General features: G+C 48.7%; 1 protein-coding gene across 1 annotated transcript; it reads left to right on the top strand.

The window, feature by feature from the left end:
* The first annotated feature begins 1385 nt into the window (after window positions 1-1385).
* On the top strand, window positions 1386-8111 carry Slc30a1 (solute carrier family 30 member 1). The gene is made up of 2 exons (XM_038350094.1): window positions 1386-2250; window positions 3832-8111. Exons 1-2 carry the CDS (start codon window positions 1644-1646, stop codon window positions 4731-4733), a joined length of 1509 nt encoding a protein of 502 aa, XP_038206022.1. The 5' UTR covers window positions 1386-1643; the 3' UTR covers window positions 4734-8111.
* The last annotated feature ends 10965 nt before the right edge of the window (window positions 8112-19076 follow it).

Below are 19076 nucleotides of genomic sequence, written 5' to 3'. Positions count from 1 at the left end.
CGAGACTGAGATGAGGACGCATGGGTGCGGGGATGAGAACGTCACATACAAATGAGAGACAATCTTGGAATAAGAATTATTGCCAGGCAGTGGTGGCTCATGCCTTTAATGCCAGCACTAGGGAGGCAGAAACAGGCGGATCTCTTGGGAGTTCCAGGCCAGCCTGATCTACAGAGTGAGCTCCAGGATAGCCAGGGTTACACAGAGAAACCTTCTCAAAAGCCAAAAAGTAGAATTTTTCATGCAGAAGAGCAACAGACCAAGCGCATCTCAATGCAATGGCTAGCACCTAGGGAGCCCCTCCTCCGGTTTGGTGGCCCAGCTGAGGCCGCTGATGATTCTAGCCACCACTCTGGGGGACTTTTAACCACAGAGAAATGCTCACATCCACTGGTCTCACTTTGAGAGCCAACTCCAATAAGTTTTAGCCCAACTCAGCAAGGGTGTTTGGTTCGTGGCTTCTCATGGCCACCTTTCTTTTGTATTCTGGCCGCCCCTCCCCCTCCAAGCAGCCCACACAAGGGTTCGGAGGTTTGTAGCCTATAAATAGTGTGAAATCACAGAGCCTTGGAATTTTAGCTAGAAGGAAGCAGAAGCGTTCCACTTGCCCAATCCTTCCCTCTATTGATGAAGAAACAGGTGTAGCGAGATTAGGTGACCTGCCCAAGTCACGCAGCAGGCTCCTGCCCCAAGTCTGCACCCCACACCTCAGAGAGGCAGTGACAGGCAGGCCTGACTTCACACGGTTCCCTCGGGGAGGTGGCCCTGAGGTTGACCCGCTGGATGGAAACTGTTCCCGAAGCTGGGGTCGGGCCGCTAGCAAGCCAGTCCCCAGCTCAGCACCCCGCTCGGCCGCGCCCCCGCCGACCCGCACAGCCCGCACTCCCCGCCCCTCCCGGGCGCCGACCTGTCACCCAGCCGCCCCCACGTGCACCGGGATGGCAAGATCAAAGTCTAGGGAGGCCGGGCCGGCGCCGCAGAACCGCAGCCCGGAATCCGCAGCGCGGGAAGCGGGAACCGCTCGCTGCGCCCCAGGGCTCGGCGCCACCGCCCTGCCGCCTGCCCTCCGCTGCACGCGGCCCGCGCCCACCCTCCCCCGCACCGCCCGCCGCTGCACCCGGCCGCGGCCCCCCGGCCCACGCCCGGCTCCCCAGTGCACAAGCCCCGCCCGCCGCTCCCGCGGCCTCGCCCCGCCCCCTCCCTCCTCTCCGCCGCGCCAGCCAATAGAGGCCGCGGAGGGGCGGGACGGCGCGGCTGTCGTGAGGCCGCCCCGGCCAATGAGGGAGCGAGCCGGGCCTAGGGGCGGGGCACCGGGGCCTTGTCACGCTCGGGTCCGTGTGAAAACGGGGGTTCCGAGTGCAAAGCAAAGTTTTTTTGTAAACCGTCTGCAAAGGCGGGGGGGTTAAGACGGCGGCTGCCGCCGGGTCGAGCGCATTCGCGGCGGACACCGTCTCCCGAGCGCCTCGGTCCGATGCTCAGGCGCCCCTCGGCACGCAGTCGCCCTCCCGCGCCCGCGCCCTCCGCCTCGCCGGTCCCCGTCCCGCCGAGCGCCGGCGCTTGAGTCGCTGCGCGGCCGGCGGTTTCCCCACAGCGCCGCTCCCGCCCGCTTCAGCGCCGCGCCTCAGGCCGCCACCGCCGCCGCCATGGGCTGCTGGGGCCGCAACCGCGGCCGGCTGCTGTGCATGCTGCTGCTGACCTTCATGTTCATGGTGCTGGAGGTGGTGGTGAGCCGGGTGACCGCGTCGCTCGCCATGCTGTCCGACTCCTTCCACATGCTGTCGGACGTGCTGGCGCTCGTGGTGGCGCTGGTGGCCGAGCGCTTCGCCCGCAGGACCCACGCCACGCAGAAGAACACGTTCGGCTGGATCCGCGCCGAGGTGATGGGCGCGCTGGTGAACGCCATCTTCCTGACGGGACTGTGCTTCGCCATCCTGCTGGAGGCCGTCGAGCGCTTCATCGAGCCGCACGAGATGCAGCAGCCGCTCGTGGTGCTGGGCGTCGGCGTGGCGGGGCTGCTGGTCAACGTGCTGGGGCTCTGCCTGTTCCACCACCACAGCGGCGAGGGCCAGGGCGCGGGCCACGGCCACTCGCACGGCCACGGCCACGGCCACCTCGCCAAGGGCGCGCGCAAGGCGGGCCGCGCAGGGGGCGAGGCGAGCGCGCCGCCGGGACGGGCGCCGGATCAGGAGGAGACCAACACGCTGGTGGCCAACACCAGCAATTCCAACGGGCTCAAGGCGGACCCGGCAGGTGAGCGAGCGCCGCCGGGGTCGGGGACGGGCGCCCCCTGGCGCCCGAGCTGGGTGCCACGCCCCGCGCCCGGGTGCGCGGCGGTGGTTCCGTGCCCACTGAACAAGTTTGATAATGATGGGTGGAGGGTGTGTGGGCCCTGGTAAAAGGCGGCCTTTGTGAGCCGCGGCGGGTGTTTTCCCAAACTGACCACCTAATCCGGGAAAATCACAGGTTAGCGACCTGCCAGGGCACGTTGCACGTTCGGCGCTTAGGGTTTGGCGGAATGGTGCTAGACCTGACGGGGATGTAGTTCCCTCGTGGTTTTGATGAATGTTATTCATCTTGAGCCCATGTGCTGCTGGTGGAAATTTGGAAGGTGAGGGTGTTGGAAAGAAACGAGAAAGAACCAAGCCAGCATCGCCCCAACCTGGATGGTAACATGTTTGTTGCAGCTTCTCATGCGGTTTCAAACGCACTGAGAGGCAGGGCAACTTCTCCAGTGCACGGTGGAGTCCGGGTGGTGCATGGGAAAGGTTTTCTCTCCTTCCAAACAAAGTGAAACTGCTCAGGTGTGCTGTTGGACTTGAACTTCTGTTTTGTTTTTTAGTTTTTCGAGACAGGGTTTCCCTATAGTTTCTAGAGCCTGTCCTGGAGCTAGCTCTTGTAGACCAGGCTGGCCTCGAACTCAGATATCCGCCTGCCTCTGCCTCCCGAGTACTGAGATTAAAGGCGTGCGCCACCACCGCCCGGCTGTTTTTTGTTTTTCGAGTTAGGGTTTCTCTGTGTAACGGGCTCACCAGAGAGATCCTCCTGCCTCTGCCTCCCGAGTGTTGGGATTAAAACTGTGAGCCACCACCTAGCCCTGAGTCATTCTTTTAGGTAATTTAGTGATTATTGAGTTCCAGCCTCATTGGTAGCTACAGGTTGTGTTTTTTGTTTGCTTGGAGTTTTTTTTTTTCTGAGACAGGATTTCTCTTTGTAACAGCTCTGGCTGTCCTGGAACTCCCTTTGTAGACCAGGCTGACCTCGAACTCAGGGAGATCCTCCTGCCTCTGCCTCCCAAGTGTTGGGATTAACCTGTGAGCCGCCTCTGCCTGGCAGTATCCCCAGGTTGTTGATTTGTCAGTTTGTAAACTCTGTCTACCAAGACACTATATATAACATATATGATAAACGCTAAAGACTAAAGCCACCTTTATTAAGCAGTCTGCCTAGTGCCGCTGACTGCCGAGAGGTCCCCATCAGATCGACTGTGTTAGAGGACTTATCCTCAGCGGTGCTGAACTGAAAGCCCCAAATTTTGTTTAAAATTTTGTTTCTCTTTTGTATGTGACAGAAAGTGTCTCCAGGACACCAACCAGTAGTCAGGGGCAGGGGCGAGGGTGGGAAGGAAATGAAGAAACAATACCCTAATGACACAGTCTGGTCCTCCCCTATGGTTGTGGCCTGGCAGTACCCAGAGGTCCCTTCATTATGCATTGTTCCCAGCATACTTTTATTGTGCTTTTTGAAAAAAAGTTTCAACTTCTTCACCCCTAGGCAAGATGTTTATCTGAAGAGTTTTAATGTGTTTAATTAAAAGTGTATTGTTTGTTGTAGAGCCAGAAAAACCCAGAAGTGAGGATCCGGTGGACGTACAAGTAAATGGGAACCTTATCCCGGAGCCTGAAGACGCTCTGGAGTCGGAAGACAACAAAGCCGCGCAGCTGAACATGCGAGGGGTGTTTCTGCACGTCCTCGGTGACGCCTTGGGCTCCGTGATCGTCGTCGTGAACGCCTTGCTCTTTTACTTTCTGTGGAAGGGTTGTTCCGAAAACAGCTTCTGTATAAACCCATGCTTCCGTGACCCCTGCAAGTCATCCATGGAGATGATCAATGGCACGCAGGCCCCCATCCTAGAAGCTGGCCCATGCTGGGTGCTCTACTTAGACCCAACTCTGTGCGTTATCATGGTTTGTATACTTCTTTACACAACTTACCCGCTGCTCAAGGAATCTGCTCTCATCCTTCTACAAACTGTTCCCAAGCAAATTGATATCCGGCATCTGGTGAAGGAGCTGCGAGCCGTGGAAGGCGTGGAGGAAGTCCATGAGTTACACGTCTGGCAGCTGGCCGGGAGCAGGATCATCGCCACCGCTCACATAAAATGTGAGGACCCAGCTTCGTACATGCAGGTGGCCAAGACCATTAAAGACGTTTTTCACAACCACGGAATCCATGCTACTACCATCCAGCCTGAGTTTGCTAGCGTAGGGTCGAAAGTAGTCCCGTGTGAACTTGCCTGCAGAACTCAGTGCGCTCTGAAGCAATGCTGTGGGACACGGCCACAAACCCAGTCTGTAAAGGATGCAGAAAAGGCCCCAACAGTTAGCATTTCCTGTTTAGAACTCAGTGAAAATCTAGAGAAGAAGCCCAGGAGGACTAAAGCTGAAGGCAGCCTTCCTGCTGTGGTGATAGAGATTAAAAACGTGCCAAAAAAGCAGCCCGAATCATCTTTGTGAGTCTTGAAAAGGATGTGATATTTGACTTTGCTTTTAAACTGCAAGAGAAAATAGACTCCATTGAAATACTAAGTTTGCCAAGTAGTGTAATTGAAGTCCTTGTCTGGTCGCAGAGTTTAATTCTATTTTTGTAAGAACATAAGGGAACTGCATAGTAGAATGTTCTCCATTACAGCCTAGCGATTCCTAGTGCACAGTGCAGCGATGCTGTAGCACTTTTGAAAGCCAGTTTAACACTATGTTACATTGTTGTTTAAAGTAAGTATAAACCTTATATGACATAATGACATTTGATTCCCGAATTTCCCATGGTAAGAATTAGGGGGATAAATAAAATTGTTACTGGAATTTCTCTGCTTTTCTTTCCCCCATTGTTAGGATTGTGATTGCGAGACCTTTCAGACCATCCAGTTTGTCTCCGCTGATGCTGAGGGGTAGCTACTTGCCCTTTGAGATCATAAACATAGCATAATGGCAGCGTGTTTTCTGAGTGACTCATGATTATTAGCAGGAAGTAAGAGTAGTTACTATTTTGTATTCTCTACTGCTGAGTGATAATCTAGTAAAAAGATAATTCACAAAATGAATTAGAGTTTACATGTAGTAGAGTGAGCGTGCAGGGGAGGAAGAAAACCAGGTAGACTATTGTATGTTAGTATTGAGATTACATATCTCAGCTATCTTGAAAACCTCAAGTGGTTTTTTTTTTAGTCTTACCAAAGCCGCTCCACACGTGTGTGCCAGCGTGGCTTTCTTTCAGAGACCAACTGGTATTAGCAGTGTTAGCCTAAAAGTTTCAAAATGCATGAATATTTTGAGATTGAAGACTTGGTCTTTGTCAACTGCAGCTATTAATCTCAAATTGTGTCTTAAAAGCCTTTCCTAGTGACTGGTCAGACGCATTTGGCCTCTTTTAGGCCCAGCAAGCACAGTCTGCTTCTGCCAAGAGCCAGGGACTTGAGAGGAAGAAATCGGATGGTTGCTGCAGTTTGGACATTGTGGAAAGCAGGTCACTGAGAAAGCCTCGGGTCTCTGAGTCACCTGTCTTGACACGCTCGGTTTTCCACCGGCGCTGCCTCTTCACCGGGAAGTGATTTCAGATCCACGCACACATCTGAAGATACTTAAGTTCTATTTTCCTTGATAGAGAAAGGTTAATGCTTTGTGAAGAGAATGTAGATTTTTTTTGTCTTCGAGAGTGACTATTAACATTAGTTGTGATAGCTCTATTTTTCTAGGGACAGAGTACTCTGACTACTTCAATAACTTTTATAGCTGACTACTTTTGGGAAAGTTAAACTTTTGGAATTTGAAATATGAATTAATTCATTGTTTAATAATCTGAAAATGGAAGTGTTAGCATATGACAGTTACTTTTGAAGGGATGGTCTTTCCCTGAGTGTAAAGAGCCTGTTGCTGGCAATGGGCCTACTTATAGCAGCTGCTTTTTCTGCTGAGAAATTTCATTTTAGGAACGTAGTTTGTAAGTTCACATTTACTACTCTGGGCCAATCGTCAGCCTGCATAATGCTTCATTAATATGTGACCCAACCCCTTGACAGGTGGTTACTTTGAATTTTGCAAAAATTTGCTTTTTTTTCTCTTTTCTTTTAAACATGAACTGGAGAGATCTGTGGGTGAGGACGAGAGAGAACTGGAGGTAGTTGTCTGGAGCACACTCCCAACTGGCACCACATAGGTGTGAGCGGTGTCCGCCGTGACCACCAAGGGAACTGGTGAAAGTGGGTGACATTCAGCCAGTGTCCTTCAGAAACACTCTGGGTGGGTTCGTGTTGAAGGTGCCCCAGGAGTTGGAACAAGAGCTATGCTGATCTGTTTTTCAGAAGTGCGTTTAGGTTAAGTGGCTTCTGTGTAAAAAGTACCACAGGGTTTTTTTTTTTTCCTTTAGAAGTGTTTTTCACAGCAAACCATGGGCACCCACTCACCTTGGAGTTTAGAGAATTATTTATTTCTTTACAGTGCACTTTCTAAGCCATTTTTAGCTATATTAGCATTATCTTTAAGAAAAAGACATGTTTTTATATTTAAGTGTTATGGGACTTGAGTGTCTTTTCCAAAATGGCTTCCTTTCGCTGCTCTCCTGGTCCTGTGTCTGAGCCAGGCCAGGGTGGACCTGTCTGTCATCTGGAGCTGAGTGGGAAGGTGCTGCGTGCTCCCCAAGGATCCTTCCAAGCCTCGTGAGCCTTGGAAGAACGGATTTCATTTTCCACGGTCAGCTTTTAACTTGTAGGAGTAATTCTTTTCTGGATGGTATCTACATTGTAGAAGTACATGCTAGAACATGAAAAACAGTCCTCAAACATTTTACTGTATTTTTACATTCAAAAGAGAAGCAAGATGCCGAATGGCTTTAACCTAAGATGTGTAATTTGAACAGGAAGGGTTTGGAAAGTCACAGGAAGCTGTGTGTGTGTCTGTGTGTATGTGTGTGTGTGTGTGTGTGTCTGTCTGTTTGTGTGTGTGTGTGTGTTGTCAGCATTCTGTTTTGAGTTTCGGAAAGTTCTGAGGGAAAGGACGAAACCTAATGTGAAGTATTTGGTATGCAAACTGGTTTTGAATGTTTTTACTGTTTTACAAGCAGATACCATTTGAACAATAAATGTCATTAACCTGCTGTCTTAAGGTAGTCATACACAGATATGGAGTGTGATTCTACAATAGAAAATATTTTAATACTACGTTTCAGTTAAGTAATAAACAGTGTTCAGAGGTCTTGGGGAGGTGGAAGGCTTTTGTTGTCTCTGTGATCGGAACTGTGCTTCGCGGACTGGGAAATGTGACTGTAATCTCACTTTTTGGATACAGCACTGTATATATACATGTGTGTGTGTATATATATGGTCATGCTATTGTCTTACTAACAAGCTCTGGAATATTTAGCAGTCATTTTCACTGGCACAAGAGCCTTTTGTATATTAATCAGTTTAAACTTTTAAACCAAAAATATTAAGGCTCAGTGTCTGGCAAAAAGATGCTGAGGCGAATGTAACATAGAATTAATATGTGGTTATATAAAAAGACACAGATCGCCGTGATAGGGGTCTGCCTTGAAACAGCACAATGGAGCGTCAGTGTCTGATTCTTTGGTGTTCTCGTGTTGGGTGTGTCTGCTGCCACCTGTCCTCTGGGCCAACAGTGTGGCTGATGTGGCTCTCAGCTTGTTGAGTGCCAGTACAGACAGAACAAGTGCAGGACATTTTCCCTAATTTCTGTGTGTTATTTCCAAAGCTGTTCCTACCTCACCATGAGGCTTTATGGATTGTTATGTATTATAAATGTTCTATATGAGACAAGACTACTGTGTTTCTTCTCATTTATTAAAAGTTAAGTAGAAAATAAACTAATTTTAATAATCTACTTTGTTTTATGCTGTGGTGGGTAAAGGAGAAATGGGCTATAGCACAGATTTCACCAGCACATAGTTGGGGCAGTCGTGTGGACCACAAGTGATCAAAGCTTGTCATAGGAACAGAAAGGGTTCATTACTCAATGCTGGGATGTAAGGCGGTGGAAATGGCTTTAAGCACAAGCTTGTAGGATATCACTTCACAGTTAGCCTGCTGCTCTGGGTAGTTTACAGTCTTTAGTTTTAAAGTTACAAATGAGAATACTTTATGCTTATACGACACCTAAAACTCGTGCAAAAGGCTCCTCAGTTCACTTCAGGGCAGTACAGATAATTGGAGGGAAAGCTTCAAGAACTTGCGTCTGGGAGACAACGGTTTACAAGTCGATGGACAATAAATGCACGAGGGAACGGATAAGTACAGAAGGCATTCCAAAAAAGGTGGATATGACCAGAGAAGATGGTTTAAGGTGGACAAGATTGAAGGCAAAAGATGACAGATTAGTGACGTGGGAGGGTCTTCTGTTTTGTGTTAATTTCATTGGTTAATAGAGAAACTGCCTTGGCCCTTTCATAGGACAGAAAATTAGGCGGAGTAGACAGAACAGAATTGTGGGGGAAAGAAAGCAGAGTCAGGCAGTCGCCATGAAGCCAGCCACCAGGTCAGACATGCTGAATCTTTTCCAGTAAGACACCACCTCGTGGTGCTACACACATTAATAGAAATGGGTTATCAAGATGTGAGAGCCAATAAGAGGCTGGAACGAATGGGCCAGGCAGTATTTAAATGAATACAATTTGTGTGTTGTTATTTAGGGTGTAAAGCTAGCCGTGCGGAGGGGTGGGGGGTGGGGGGGGGAGGAGGACGAAAACCGGGACTGCCGCCTCTTGACTACAGATTAGGATACAGAGCGGAGTTGAGAGATGGTGACGGGTGATGTCATACCAGAGAGTTTGTTCTTAAGATTAGTTTTTTATGTGTGTTAAGTTATTTTGCATGTTTGTGTACCATGTGTGCCTGGTGCCCTTGGGTCAAAAGGTCATTGGATCCTCTGGAACTGGGATTACAGGTGGTCAGATGTGTGGGTTCTGGGATTTGAACCTGGGCCCTCAAAAAGAGTAGCAAGTGTGCTTAACTGCTGAGCCATCTCTTAAGACCCCCTATTTTTAATTTAAAAAAATTGCATGTATGTCTATGTGAGTATATGCCACACGTGGCCTGTGGAGGCCAGAAGGGGGTCAAAGCTCATAAAGCTGGAGTCCCAGGGGATTGTGTACTGCCTGGCGACGTGAGGACTAGGAGCCAAACTCAGGTGGTTCAAATATGTGGGGAATGCTTTCAGCCTCCCAAACCTAGTTTTTGAATGGATAAAGTCCTGTGCCTGATGCGGAAAGGAAGACGGGCGAAGCCAGCTTCACCAACGCCCACACCCACCTGTGACTCCGGTCGCTCCACTCCGCGCTCACACTAACACCCGGCTGACCTCAGAATGTATGCCTCCGGTCGCTCCACTCCGCGCTCACACTAACACCCGGCTGACCTCAGAATGTATAGCTCAGTCGATGCCGTCTTAGAATTGCTGCTGGCCAACTTCCCATCTAGTCCTGTTAGGGAGAAATTGCCGTCTGAGGCAGCCGGGATATTCTCAAAGCTCCCACCATCCCCCAGCCTGCGGGCATGCGACACACAGCTGAACAAGAGTGTCATTTTTGAAATAGGTGAGCACGTGAAAGAAAGCAATTTTAACAACAGGTGTTTCTGTACCTCCAGGATCAGTACTCATTTCTGCTACCATCATATCTGCCTTCAGTCCATCGTTTATGACTCGGGCATTTGCTTAAGAACTGTTTCTAGACTGCAAGCTGAGGTCAGGTTGTTTATCCTGTCTTTATTTCCTTGGGATATTTCCAAGGACTGGGACCGCTGTAGGAATTGACAGGTGTTTGAATGAGGCTTTCAGGATGGCGGGCAGGCTAGGAAAGATTCTTTAATAGTTAATAGATGCGCTGAGCACTTGGTACTTGTCAAGTATATTCCAGTTCTTGCAGAGTGGCCATATTCCACTCTTTGTGCGTCTCTGAAAACGTTAAAAAACAAAACAAAAACCCCCACCCACTGATGGAGTCAGACCTAGGCAGAGGCTGGACAGGAAGCAGCTTTCTTCCTATTCCCAACCTAAAAGTTCAAAATGTGGTTCGGTCCAACGAGGTTGACAGCAAAGTCGATTGAGTCACACCAAGAAAGCACGGCCACCAAAAAAAAAAAAAAAAAAAAAAAAAAAAAAAAAAAAAAAAAAAAAAAAAAAAAAAAACACGGGGGAAAGCATTTCACTTGATATTTATTTTAAAAGTCCAAGTAATCACTGGATTTAAACCAGCACCTTCTGCTCTGAATTATACTTTATCAAGTTGTGGCTTAGTGTCAGTTTTTTTTTATTTTGATTTATGTGGAAGAAAGGCATAACATGTTTTTTGTTTTGTTTTTTTGGATTAAGAATCTTGGTTTTAATCCAGCCTCGTGGATTAAAACTGGCAGTGTTTTCACTCAACGAGTGGCCCATACTGTTTCACATGGTGCTTCAGCTGGAACGAGGGACACTGTGGCTTATGTAGCCTGGGGGTGATGTTGAACCCAGGGTGCTTGGGTGAGGAGCAGAGGTAGCGGGCACATGCAGACGAGACACAGAACACCTTTTGACAAACGAGTAAGCAGATCGTCTGTGCTCCCGTGATCCATCCTGGGTGTTGAGTTAGTAGTCTAAACTTCTGGGGTTCCCTCCCTCCTTCTGCTCACTGACAGGACACCTTTTCTGCTGTGACATCCCCTAAGGAGGTGACATTGTACTTGGGAAGACACAGAGGTCTGGCCCACCGTATCTCTTCTGATCTCTCCTTGCACAAACTTCAATTTCACCAAGAAACAGTGCTCACATATCTGGAGAGTCAAACTGAAGGTCTCAACTGGATTTCTGGGTTTATAGTCCTGATAAAGGGTCATCACAGGTTCATGTAGCCAAACGCTGTTCAAAAAAAAAAAAAAAGGATCTGAGAGAGAAAGTAGGTGTGGCCGTCTGCGTTGTGGAGACCCTGCCTAGCTCCTCTCAAGTAGAGAGTAAAAGTGGGGTTCCAGCAATGTAAAAGGAGTTAAAAACCTCAGCATCTTTTAAGATACAGAATTGAATAGTCTTAAAACATATGACTGGCCAACTGACCAAAATTTCTTTTCTAATGGCAGAAATGCCAAGGACAATATTAGGCTAAATATACTAGAATTTTTCATAGCGTAGAACAAGGGCAACTTGGAGATACCTGTTCTGGGCTCTTGTGTTGGGCTTTAGGTTTCTCTGGGTGATGTGATGAGACAATACTTATTAATCTTGAATCTATACCCTATCAGCAGTCAATGAGCTAGAAAATAAGGCCCCTGCGGTAAACAGAATACGGTTCCCTAAAGGAGTGCTTGTCTGCATCCCTAGGCCCCGTGGGTCTGTGTCTGTCCAGAGCCTCTGCAGATGTCAGTATGGGGCCAATCGGGAGAGCAAAGATTGTGGTAGAGCTGATATGGACCCAACGTCGTCATAAGGCTCCTGAGAGAAGAGGCAGAAGGCCAGTCACAGCATGTGATGGACGGCTGAGAGGCCACGGCAGGAGCTTGAGTGAGAAGGTGTTTATGGCTACCTTGAAAAAGAAGGAAGGGGGCACGAGCCAAAGAAACACAAACAACACACAAAAGGCTTCAGCAGGTGGAAAAGGCAAAGGACAGAGCCACTGGGCCCTGTGGCAGGCTCGCGCTCCTTCCACTTCCTCACTGGACCCTGGCAGGCTCGCTCTCCTTCTGTTTCCTCACTGGACACTGGCAGGCTCGCTCTCCTTCCACTTCCTCACTGGACCCTGTGGCAGGCTCGCTCTCCTTCTGTTTCCTCACTGGACACTGTGGCAGGCTCTCTCTCCTTCCGTTTCCTCAATGGACCCTGTGGCAGGCTCGCTCTCCTTCCACTTCCTCACTGGACACTGTGGCAGGCTCTCTCTCCTTCCGTTTCCTCAATGGACCCTGTGGCAGGCTCGCGCTCCTTCCACTTCCTCACTTTGTCCACGATGAGGCTCCAGAAGGGATGCAGTTCAGCTTGCACCTTCAAGATCAGACCTTTGAACTTGTGGCTCTGGAGTGGGAAAATGGTTAAATTTGTCTTCCTTCCTCCCTTTTTACCTCCCTCCCTCCCTCTTTCCCTCCCTCCCTCCCTTCTTCCCTCCCTTTCTTCCTTCCTGCATCTCTCCCCTCTCCCCTCCCTCCCTTTCTTTCTTACCAAGCTGATGTTGAGCAAACTCTAGCTGAGGATGACTTTGTTCTTTGGATTCTCCCACCTCTGTCTCCAGTGCTGGGATTTTGAACATGCACCATCATGCCTGGTGTATGCAGTGCTAGGGATTGAGTTCCGGACTCCTGCGTGCTCAGGAAGGTACCAACTAAGCTACATTCCGAGCCCTAAGTCATCTTCTTTTAAGCCACTAAAGTTATGGCAGCAATAAGAAAAATAGAACAGAAAAGCACATAAACACTACAGTGTGCTTACTCGCTTTTGTATTTATGAAGACTCCTCTCCCTGGAGTTGAAGTACGACCTGACTTGTAAACAGGATTTTATCAGGAAGGACTGGATGCACTGAGAGGTGACAGGACTTATGTAACAGCTTCTATTGAATCTGGACTCTGAAGAAGACAAGCCTGGGGGTGCAGTGCAATATGAAGGGATGGCTTTCTTTAACTCTAGGTGTGGTTTTTCTCAAGTCACTGAGCTTAAAGGTAAGAAAGAAGTCGGGTGAAAGTCCAGACCAACTCCTGTTACAGTAAGAGCCCACCTGAAGTCACCACCCAGACAGCTCCCAGCCTCCTCGTCCCCTGCCCTAAGCGACCTTTCTTCTGCGTTGTATTTCCACTTTCCTTCCTCCTCTCTTGTGTGGAATATTAGCTAAAGCTGTGTTACATTCTTTTTGTTTGGGGTTTTTTGGTTCTTTGAGACAGGGTTTTTCTGTGTAGCTTTGAAGCCTGTCCTGGAACTCCCTCTGTAGACCAGGTTGGCCTCGAACTCAAAGAGGTCCACCTGCTTCTGCCTCCCAAGTGCTGGGATTAAGGGTGTGTGCCACCACCACCAGGCACTGTGTTACATTCTTTCATGCGGTGGAATATTTGTTTAATGATGCAAAGATGTGCTGCATTCTTTTATGCTGTATTCGTTTAACTCTGTAAAGCTGTGTTACTTTGCCTGCCTAAAACACCTCATTGATCTAATAAAGAGCTGAATGGCCAATAGCTACGCCAGAGAGGAATAGAGGCAGGGCTGCCAGGCAGAGAGAATAAATAGGAGGAGAAATCAGGAAAAAGAAGCTTGGGAAATGAGAAAGGAAGGAGAGAGGACTCCAGAGACTAGCTACACAACCACACAGCCAGCCACAGAGTAAGAAGGAAAAAAAGATATATAGAGCCACAAAAACAAACAAACAAACAACAACAACAAAAAAAAAAACCAGAGGCAAAAGGTAATCGGGATAACTTAAATTAGAAATACTGGCTAGAAACAAGCCAAGCTAAGGCCAGGCATTCATAAGTAAGAATACATCTCTGTATTTTCTGTGTATTGATTTGGAAGCTGGGTGGTAGGCTCCCTCCTCCCATTCACACAGCTACACCCTTCTAATGATGTTATTAACTCGAGTTTAGGAACTGGGGCTGAGAGAATGAGGATCCTTCAAACACCCGGCAAGTGTTTGAAGACACTTGTGTTCATCTGTGTAGTGTCTTGCCCAAGCTGGTCACACTCTGGTGAGAGCCGTGGCTCTCTCCACATTCCACAGAACAGCAAAGTGTTTCGTGTGAAAGCTGCCTGGTTGGGTCTGAGTCCTACCTAGACTCACTGCCTTTGTCTCCTCATCTGAAAAGTCAGGGTAATAATAACACTCATCTCAGTTGACCCGCTGATCATGAGAAGGCGCTCTGGACAGTACCCAGTACTTAAGTGTTAAATATTAGCTGGGTTTATTCTGGTCATTTTTTGCTTTTCCCTTTTTCCTGTCTCCCTCTTTTCCCCTTTCTCTCATGACCTAAGCCCTATTACAGACCCTTAAGGCCTTTAATGGATACCTTCTGTGACCCTCGGTCTTACTCAATGGTAATCCTCTTCTTTACTTTTTCAAACCGTGTGTGTGTGGGGGGGAAGGGGGTGTATTTTCCCCATGGTGACTGCGTAACCATACCTTCAGGAATAGCAGGTATTTACCTAGTAATCTGAAGGCTGGTCTAGGGGTAAAAGGAGCCGGGGGGGGGGGGATGCGGGGAGGAGTTTGCTGCCTCTGGAGCAATAATACTGAGCCTCAAAGCAAACAAGACAATTGCAGCAATCTTTATAGGCCATTGAAGGGATGGGTGGTGAGGTGATGTAATTGATGTAATTTCATACGAGTACATGCTGCCCACAGGCCTGTGGCTGGAAGCCCTAGGATGACCTTTGTGAAGAACCTACTTGGACGTGATGACATCCGACAGGCCTTTCGGTGATGACTTCCTAAGTCACTGTCCTGGGACAGTGCAGGGTGCCAGGCTGGATACCCAGGGGCTTTGGTCCTGAACCTTGTTTCTTCCTGCACAGCCATGGGCATTTGGCTTTCCTCTTTGGGCCGGCTCCTCATCCTCAGGCCATGTTAGGGTTCTGGTTCTGTGCCTCTGTCGGGGGTGGGGGTGGGGAAGGGGACACCATGATGGCTTGGTCACCTGCAGTATAAAGTGTCTCTACTGCAGAGCTCCTGAGAAGACTGGGGTTTGGATCAGTACTTTCTGGGTGTCAAGGACTGGACATGGGCATTTGCAGCTCAGTCCTCCACTGTGAGATAAGCAAGCATAAACTCATCTAATTCCATTCATTTCATTGATAAACACATTTCAGGGATGATGTAGCTGCTGGGATCCTTGCTTGGATGTCCATTAATTTTGCTAAGAAGTTTTTGTTGTTTTTATTTTATTATTTGTTTTTTGGTTTTTTGAGACATGGTTTCTCTGTGGCTTTGGAGCCTGTCCTGGAACTAGCTCTTGTAGACCAGGCTGGCCTTGAACTCACAGAGATCTGCCTGCCTCTGCCTGTTTGTTACTACTCATCCCGTGGACACAATCTAAATTCTAGTGCCAACCGCGATCCTTCCTTCTGGGAGGCCCACTGTTCTCATGCTTCCCCGGTCCAGGAATCTCTCACAGTCTCAGCCCAGTGAGGTGCTGAAGAAAGGAGTGAGCCTGGAGGCCAAATGGTGGCTTCCAGGAGATGCAGACATTCTGGAGGAGTATGCGGTACATTCATGCATCAGAGACAAAGACAGCACAAGCCAGCAAACACGAGGCATGAGGCTGTCCTCTCCTCAGACTGTATGGGTGCCCCTGTTGGCCTTTTCTGGTAAGAGACCCTGAGGTAATGAATGAAATTACTACTTTCACTGAAATGTCACAAATATTTCATTTCCTTCCCTTCAAGCAGTGACCGGAGTCTGTTTTGTTAGTGCCATTCCAACTTGGATCCTCTTGGCTCAGCCTCCCTACCACTAGAATTACGATGTGCTCTGCCTTAGAGTTTGACGTGGTGTCTGACTTCTCAATGATATTCTAGAGAGGCCTCCCAAAGAACACCCACTTGGACTAAAAGTTAAAGAACAACAAGAAGTAAATACAGAGTCTGCAAATCTGTTCCTCAATGATGTCCACTGGCTACTTTGTTCAATTTACAGACAGAAACATGGGCATTCATCCAAAATTCCACATGCAGATGGGTGCTGATTTCATCCAACATAGACTTCAGGGTCTCGGCAGGAGGAGTCTCACCTTGTGTGCGTTTGCAGAGAAGAGTGTATGTGGAGCGACCTGAAACCTTTTCTTACCTCATCTTTTAAAGCAAAGCACTAGCTCCCCGCACACACCATGTGTGTAGCAGATGACTGCCGGTCTGTCATTTCTTATTGTACACACACACACACACACACACACAGACACACACACACACACGCTATGGTGCATGACTGGAGGTCAGAGGACAAGACAGTCAGTTCTCCCTTCTACCACATGGGACACAGGGATTAAACTTGGGTCTTCAGACTTGGTGGCCTGCATCTGTACCCCCTGAGCCATCTCTTCAGTAAGTCAGTTCTTAGAGCACTTTATTGTTCAATGATGACACACAGGGTCAGCCTACATCTAGCAATTATATGAAGTATGTACTCATCCATGTATGGATTTGCGAGTATTTCTTTTCTTGCTCAAATGAAAGAAATTCTATTGAGCAACTTCATCCACTTGATAGCATCGGAAAGTTTAGACTGTTTTTAATAAGCATCTAGAGTAAAAAATACCATCCTTCTCTCTCTCAAAAAAAGACAAAAACCAACCAATCCCTCTATAAATCTCACTCTGTGCAAAAGCCACCATGCCTTTGTTGGGTCACCAGCGCAGGCACAAGGCACCCTGAGGAGCTGGGCTGGCTCTGCAGCATTCTGATCTGTTACGTAATAATGGAGACAGTGATAACTCAGCCCAGCCCTGAGGTAGAGAATCAAGCCAGTGGTGGCCAGTTCCAGCTGCAGGTCGGCTAGGGCCCCTCTCAGAAGCTCCACAGAGGGGAGAAGGCAGCCATTTCTCAGAGCTGTCAGTATCTCCACGCCTGGACTCTTGGAGCTGTGAGCAACCATTGGTCTAGAGGGCTCCTGTAAAAACAGAGCCTACTAAATGCAGAGAAACAGAGCCTTTGGAATGAGAGACTCACTCTGGAGCAAGGCATCTTTAGAGACCGAGGTCCAGCCAGCTGCTGGAGGTGTGTGATTCACACCATGCTGGCTCATGGAAGTAGTTCAGGGAGCTAGCGCTGGGGTGGGTTTGGCCCTCTTGAGCCCTCTCATGGCAACGGACCGGCCAGCCATAACTACTCTGCCCATCTTCATCAGCTGTTGGTGAAACTGTGGCCCCTGAGCATCCAGGATCACAACGTGGGCTATCAGCGGAAGTAGGCGGAGGTGGGGTGGGGCCATATCCGATAAGCTGATATTCCTGTCCCCTAAGCGAAGGGCCTGGTGTCGTTCCCATAGGACTTCAGGATATCATAGTCTCTTTGTATCACCCTTCCAGAGAGCCAGCGAGATGGCTCAGCAGGTAAAGGTGCCTGCTGCCAAGCCTGGTGACCTGAGTCCACTGCCCCAAAACCACAGGGAGAACTGAAGTCAGGGAGAAGTGACTCTTCCAAGTCTTCCTCTCACCTCCACATGAGCCTTGACGTGTACAGACACATATAAAAAGTTTTTTTTAAAGCACACAGATTCACAACCTCCTAAAACATCTACTCACTAAAACCAGACCTTCAGAGGTTGCTTGCCGGGTCATTTGTTGCCAGACAGAGCCCTGTGTGGGCCTCCGGGAAGAGATGAAGTGGAGGATTTCAGTACTGCCTTCCTTTCCCCAGCTCACAAGATTGCAGAAGTTGGAGGACAAGCCTGCCTGGGATGAACCTTCACCAAGTCTTCTCTGCTCACAACCCAGAGAAGTCCCTTTAGGCGCTAAAACCTGCTCTCCAACTGCCTGCCCTTGTCCCACTGAGGCTCAGGTCAGGGTAGCCATGGTGGCCTCCACTCTGGGATTGGAAGGTGTAAATTAATTTTTTAAAGATTTATTTATGTATATGTACACAGTGTTCTGCCTGCGTGACAGAAGAAGGCACCAGATCTCATTATAGATGGTTGTGATCCTCCATGTACTTGCTGGGAATTGAACTTAGGACCTCTGGAGGAGCAACCAGTGCTCTTAACCTCTGAGCCATCTCTTCCGCCCTGTAAATTAATTTTTAATCACATATTTTGGCACTTGAAAGTGTAGTCTGTTTGAATTTTTGTGTTCCTTTCCCTGTTGATGTGATTACTGGCTGTTGTCTCTCAGAAGCTGTTTCCAGACTCAGTCTTCTGCATCTGACTCTGTCATACGCAGCGTGCTGTCCACTGGCCTCTGGCTCCACTGGCCTCTGGCTCCACCTGCTACTGCTGCACAGTGCCTTCTGCAGGGAAGTTTACTTGTTTAGGGTCCTACTGAGGGCTACTTAGGGGGCAGCTCTTCATTCCCAAATGCCCCCAGCAAACGCCATCATGGCACCTGCCAAATTGCCCTACAAAGTGCCAGCTAAATCCCCACATCCATGCATGAAAACTCTCAGAAACTCCATACTGGCGAATGTAAAGACTTTCACTCAAAAATGTGTGTGGCATTATGGCTTTGTTTGAATTTGCATATATCTGCATACCAGTCCAGGGATTGTGTTTACTGAGCACCAATGGCTCCTCTTCAGTGAATATTCTCTCTTTTTCTCCTTCTGTGATTTTCTTCAAATTCTCTGTATAGTTTTGCCATGTTAATTTTTAAAAATTTTTTTTAAAGATTCTTTGTGTGTGTGTGTGTGTGTGTGTGTGTGAGAGAGAGAGAGAGAGAGAGAGAGAGAGAGAGAGTGTGTGTAGGCTAATGCTCATTCATACACATGCAGATACCCTTGGAAGTCAGAAGAGGGTTTTCGGTCCCCTGAAACTGGAGTTACAGGTAGTTGTGAGCCGCCTGATGTAGGTGTTGGGGACTGAACTCAGGTCTTCCAGGAGAGCAGTCAGGGTTCTTAACCACTAAGACGTCTCTCTGGTCTTTTAGGCACATAGGGTTTTTACTTTTTATGAATGTTTTTGACCCATCGTTGTTTGGGTCCACACATGCACAGGACTGTTTGCAAAGCATGGTCAGCACAGAGAAAGCTGGGGTCCACGTCCACGTCCTTCTTAGTCCACGCTCAGGTGCTAGGGAAAGCTGGGGTCCACATCCTTCTTAGTCCACTCTCAGGTGCTAGGGAAAGCTGGGGTCCACGTCCTCCTTAGTCCACGCTCAGGTGCTAGGGAAAGCTGGGGTCCACATCCACGCCCTTCTTAGTCCAC

This window comes from Arvicola amphibius, chromosome 12, assembly GCF_903992535.2.
Source record: "Arvicola amphibius chromosome 12, mArvAmp1.2, whole genome shotgun sequence".
Classification (NCBI taxonomy): domain Eukaryota; kingdom Metazoa; phylum Chordata; class Mammalia; order Rodentia; family Cricetidae; genus Arvicola; species Arvicola amphibius.
This window is presented reverse-complemented; position numbering and strand designations above follow the sequence as displayed.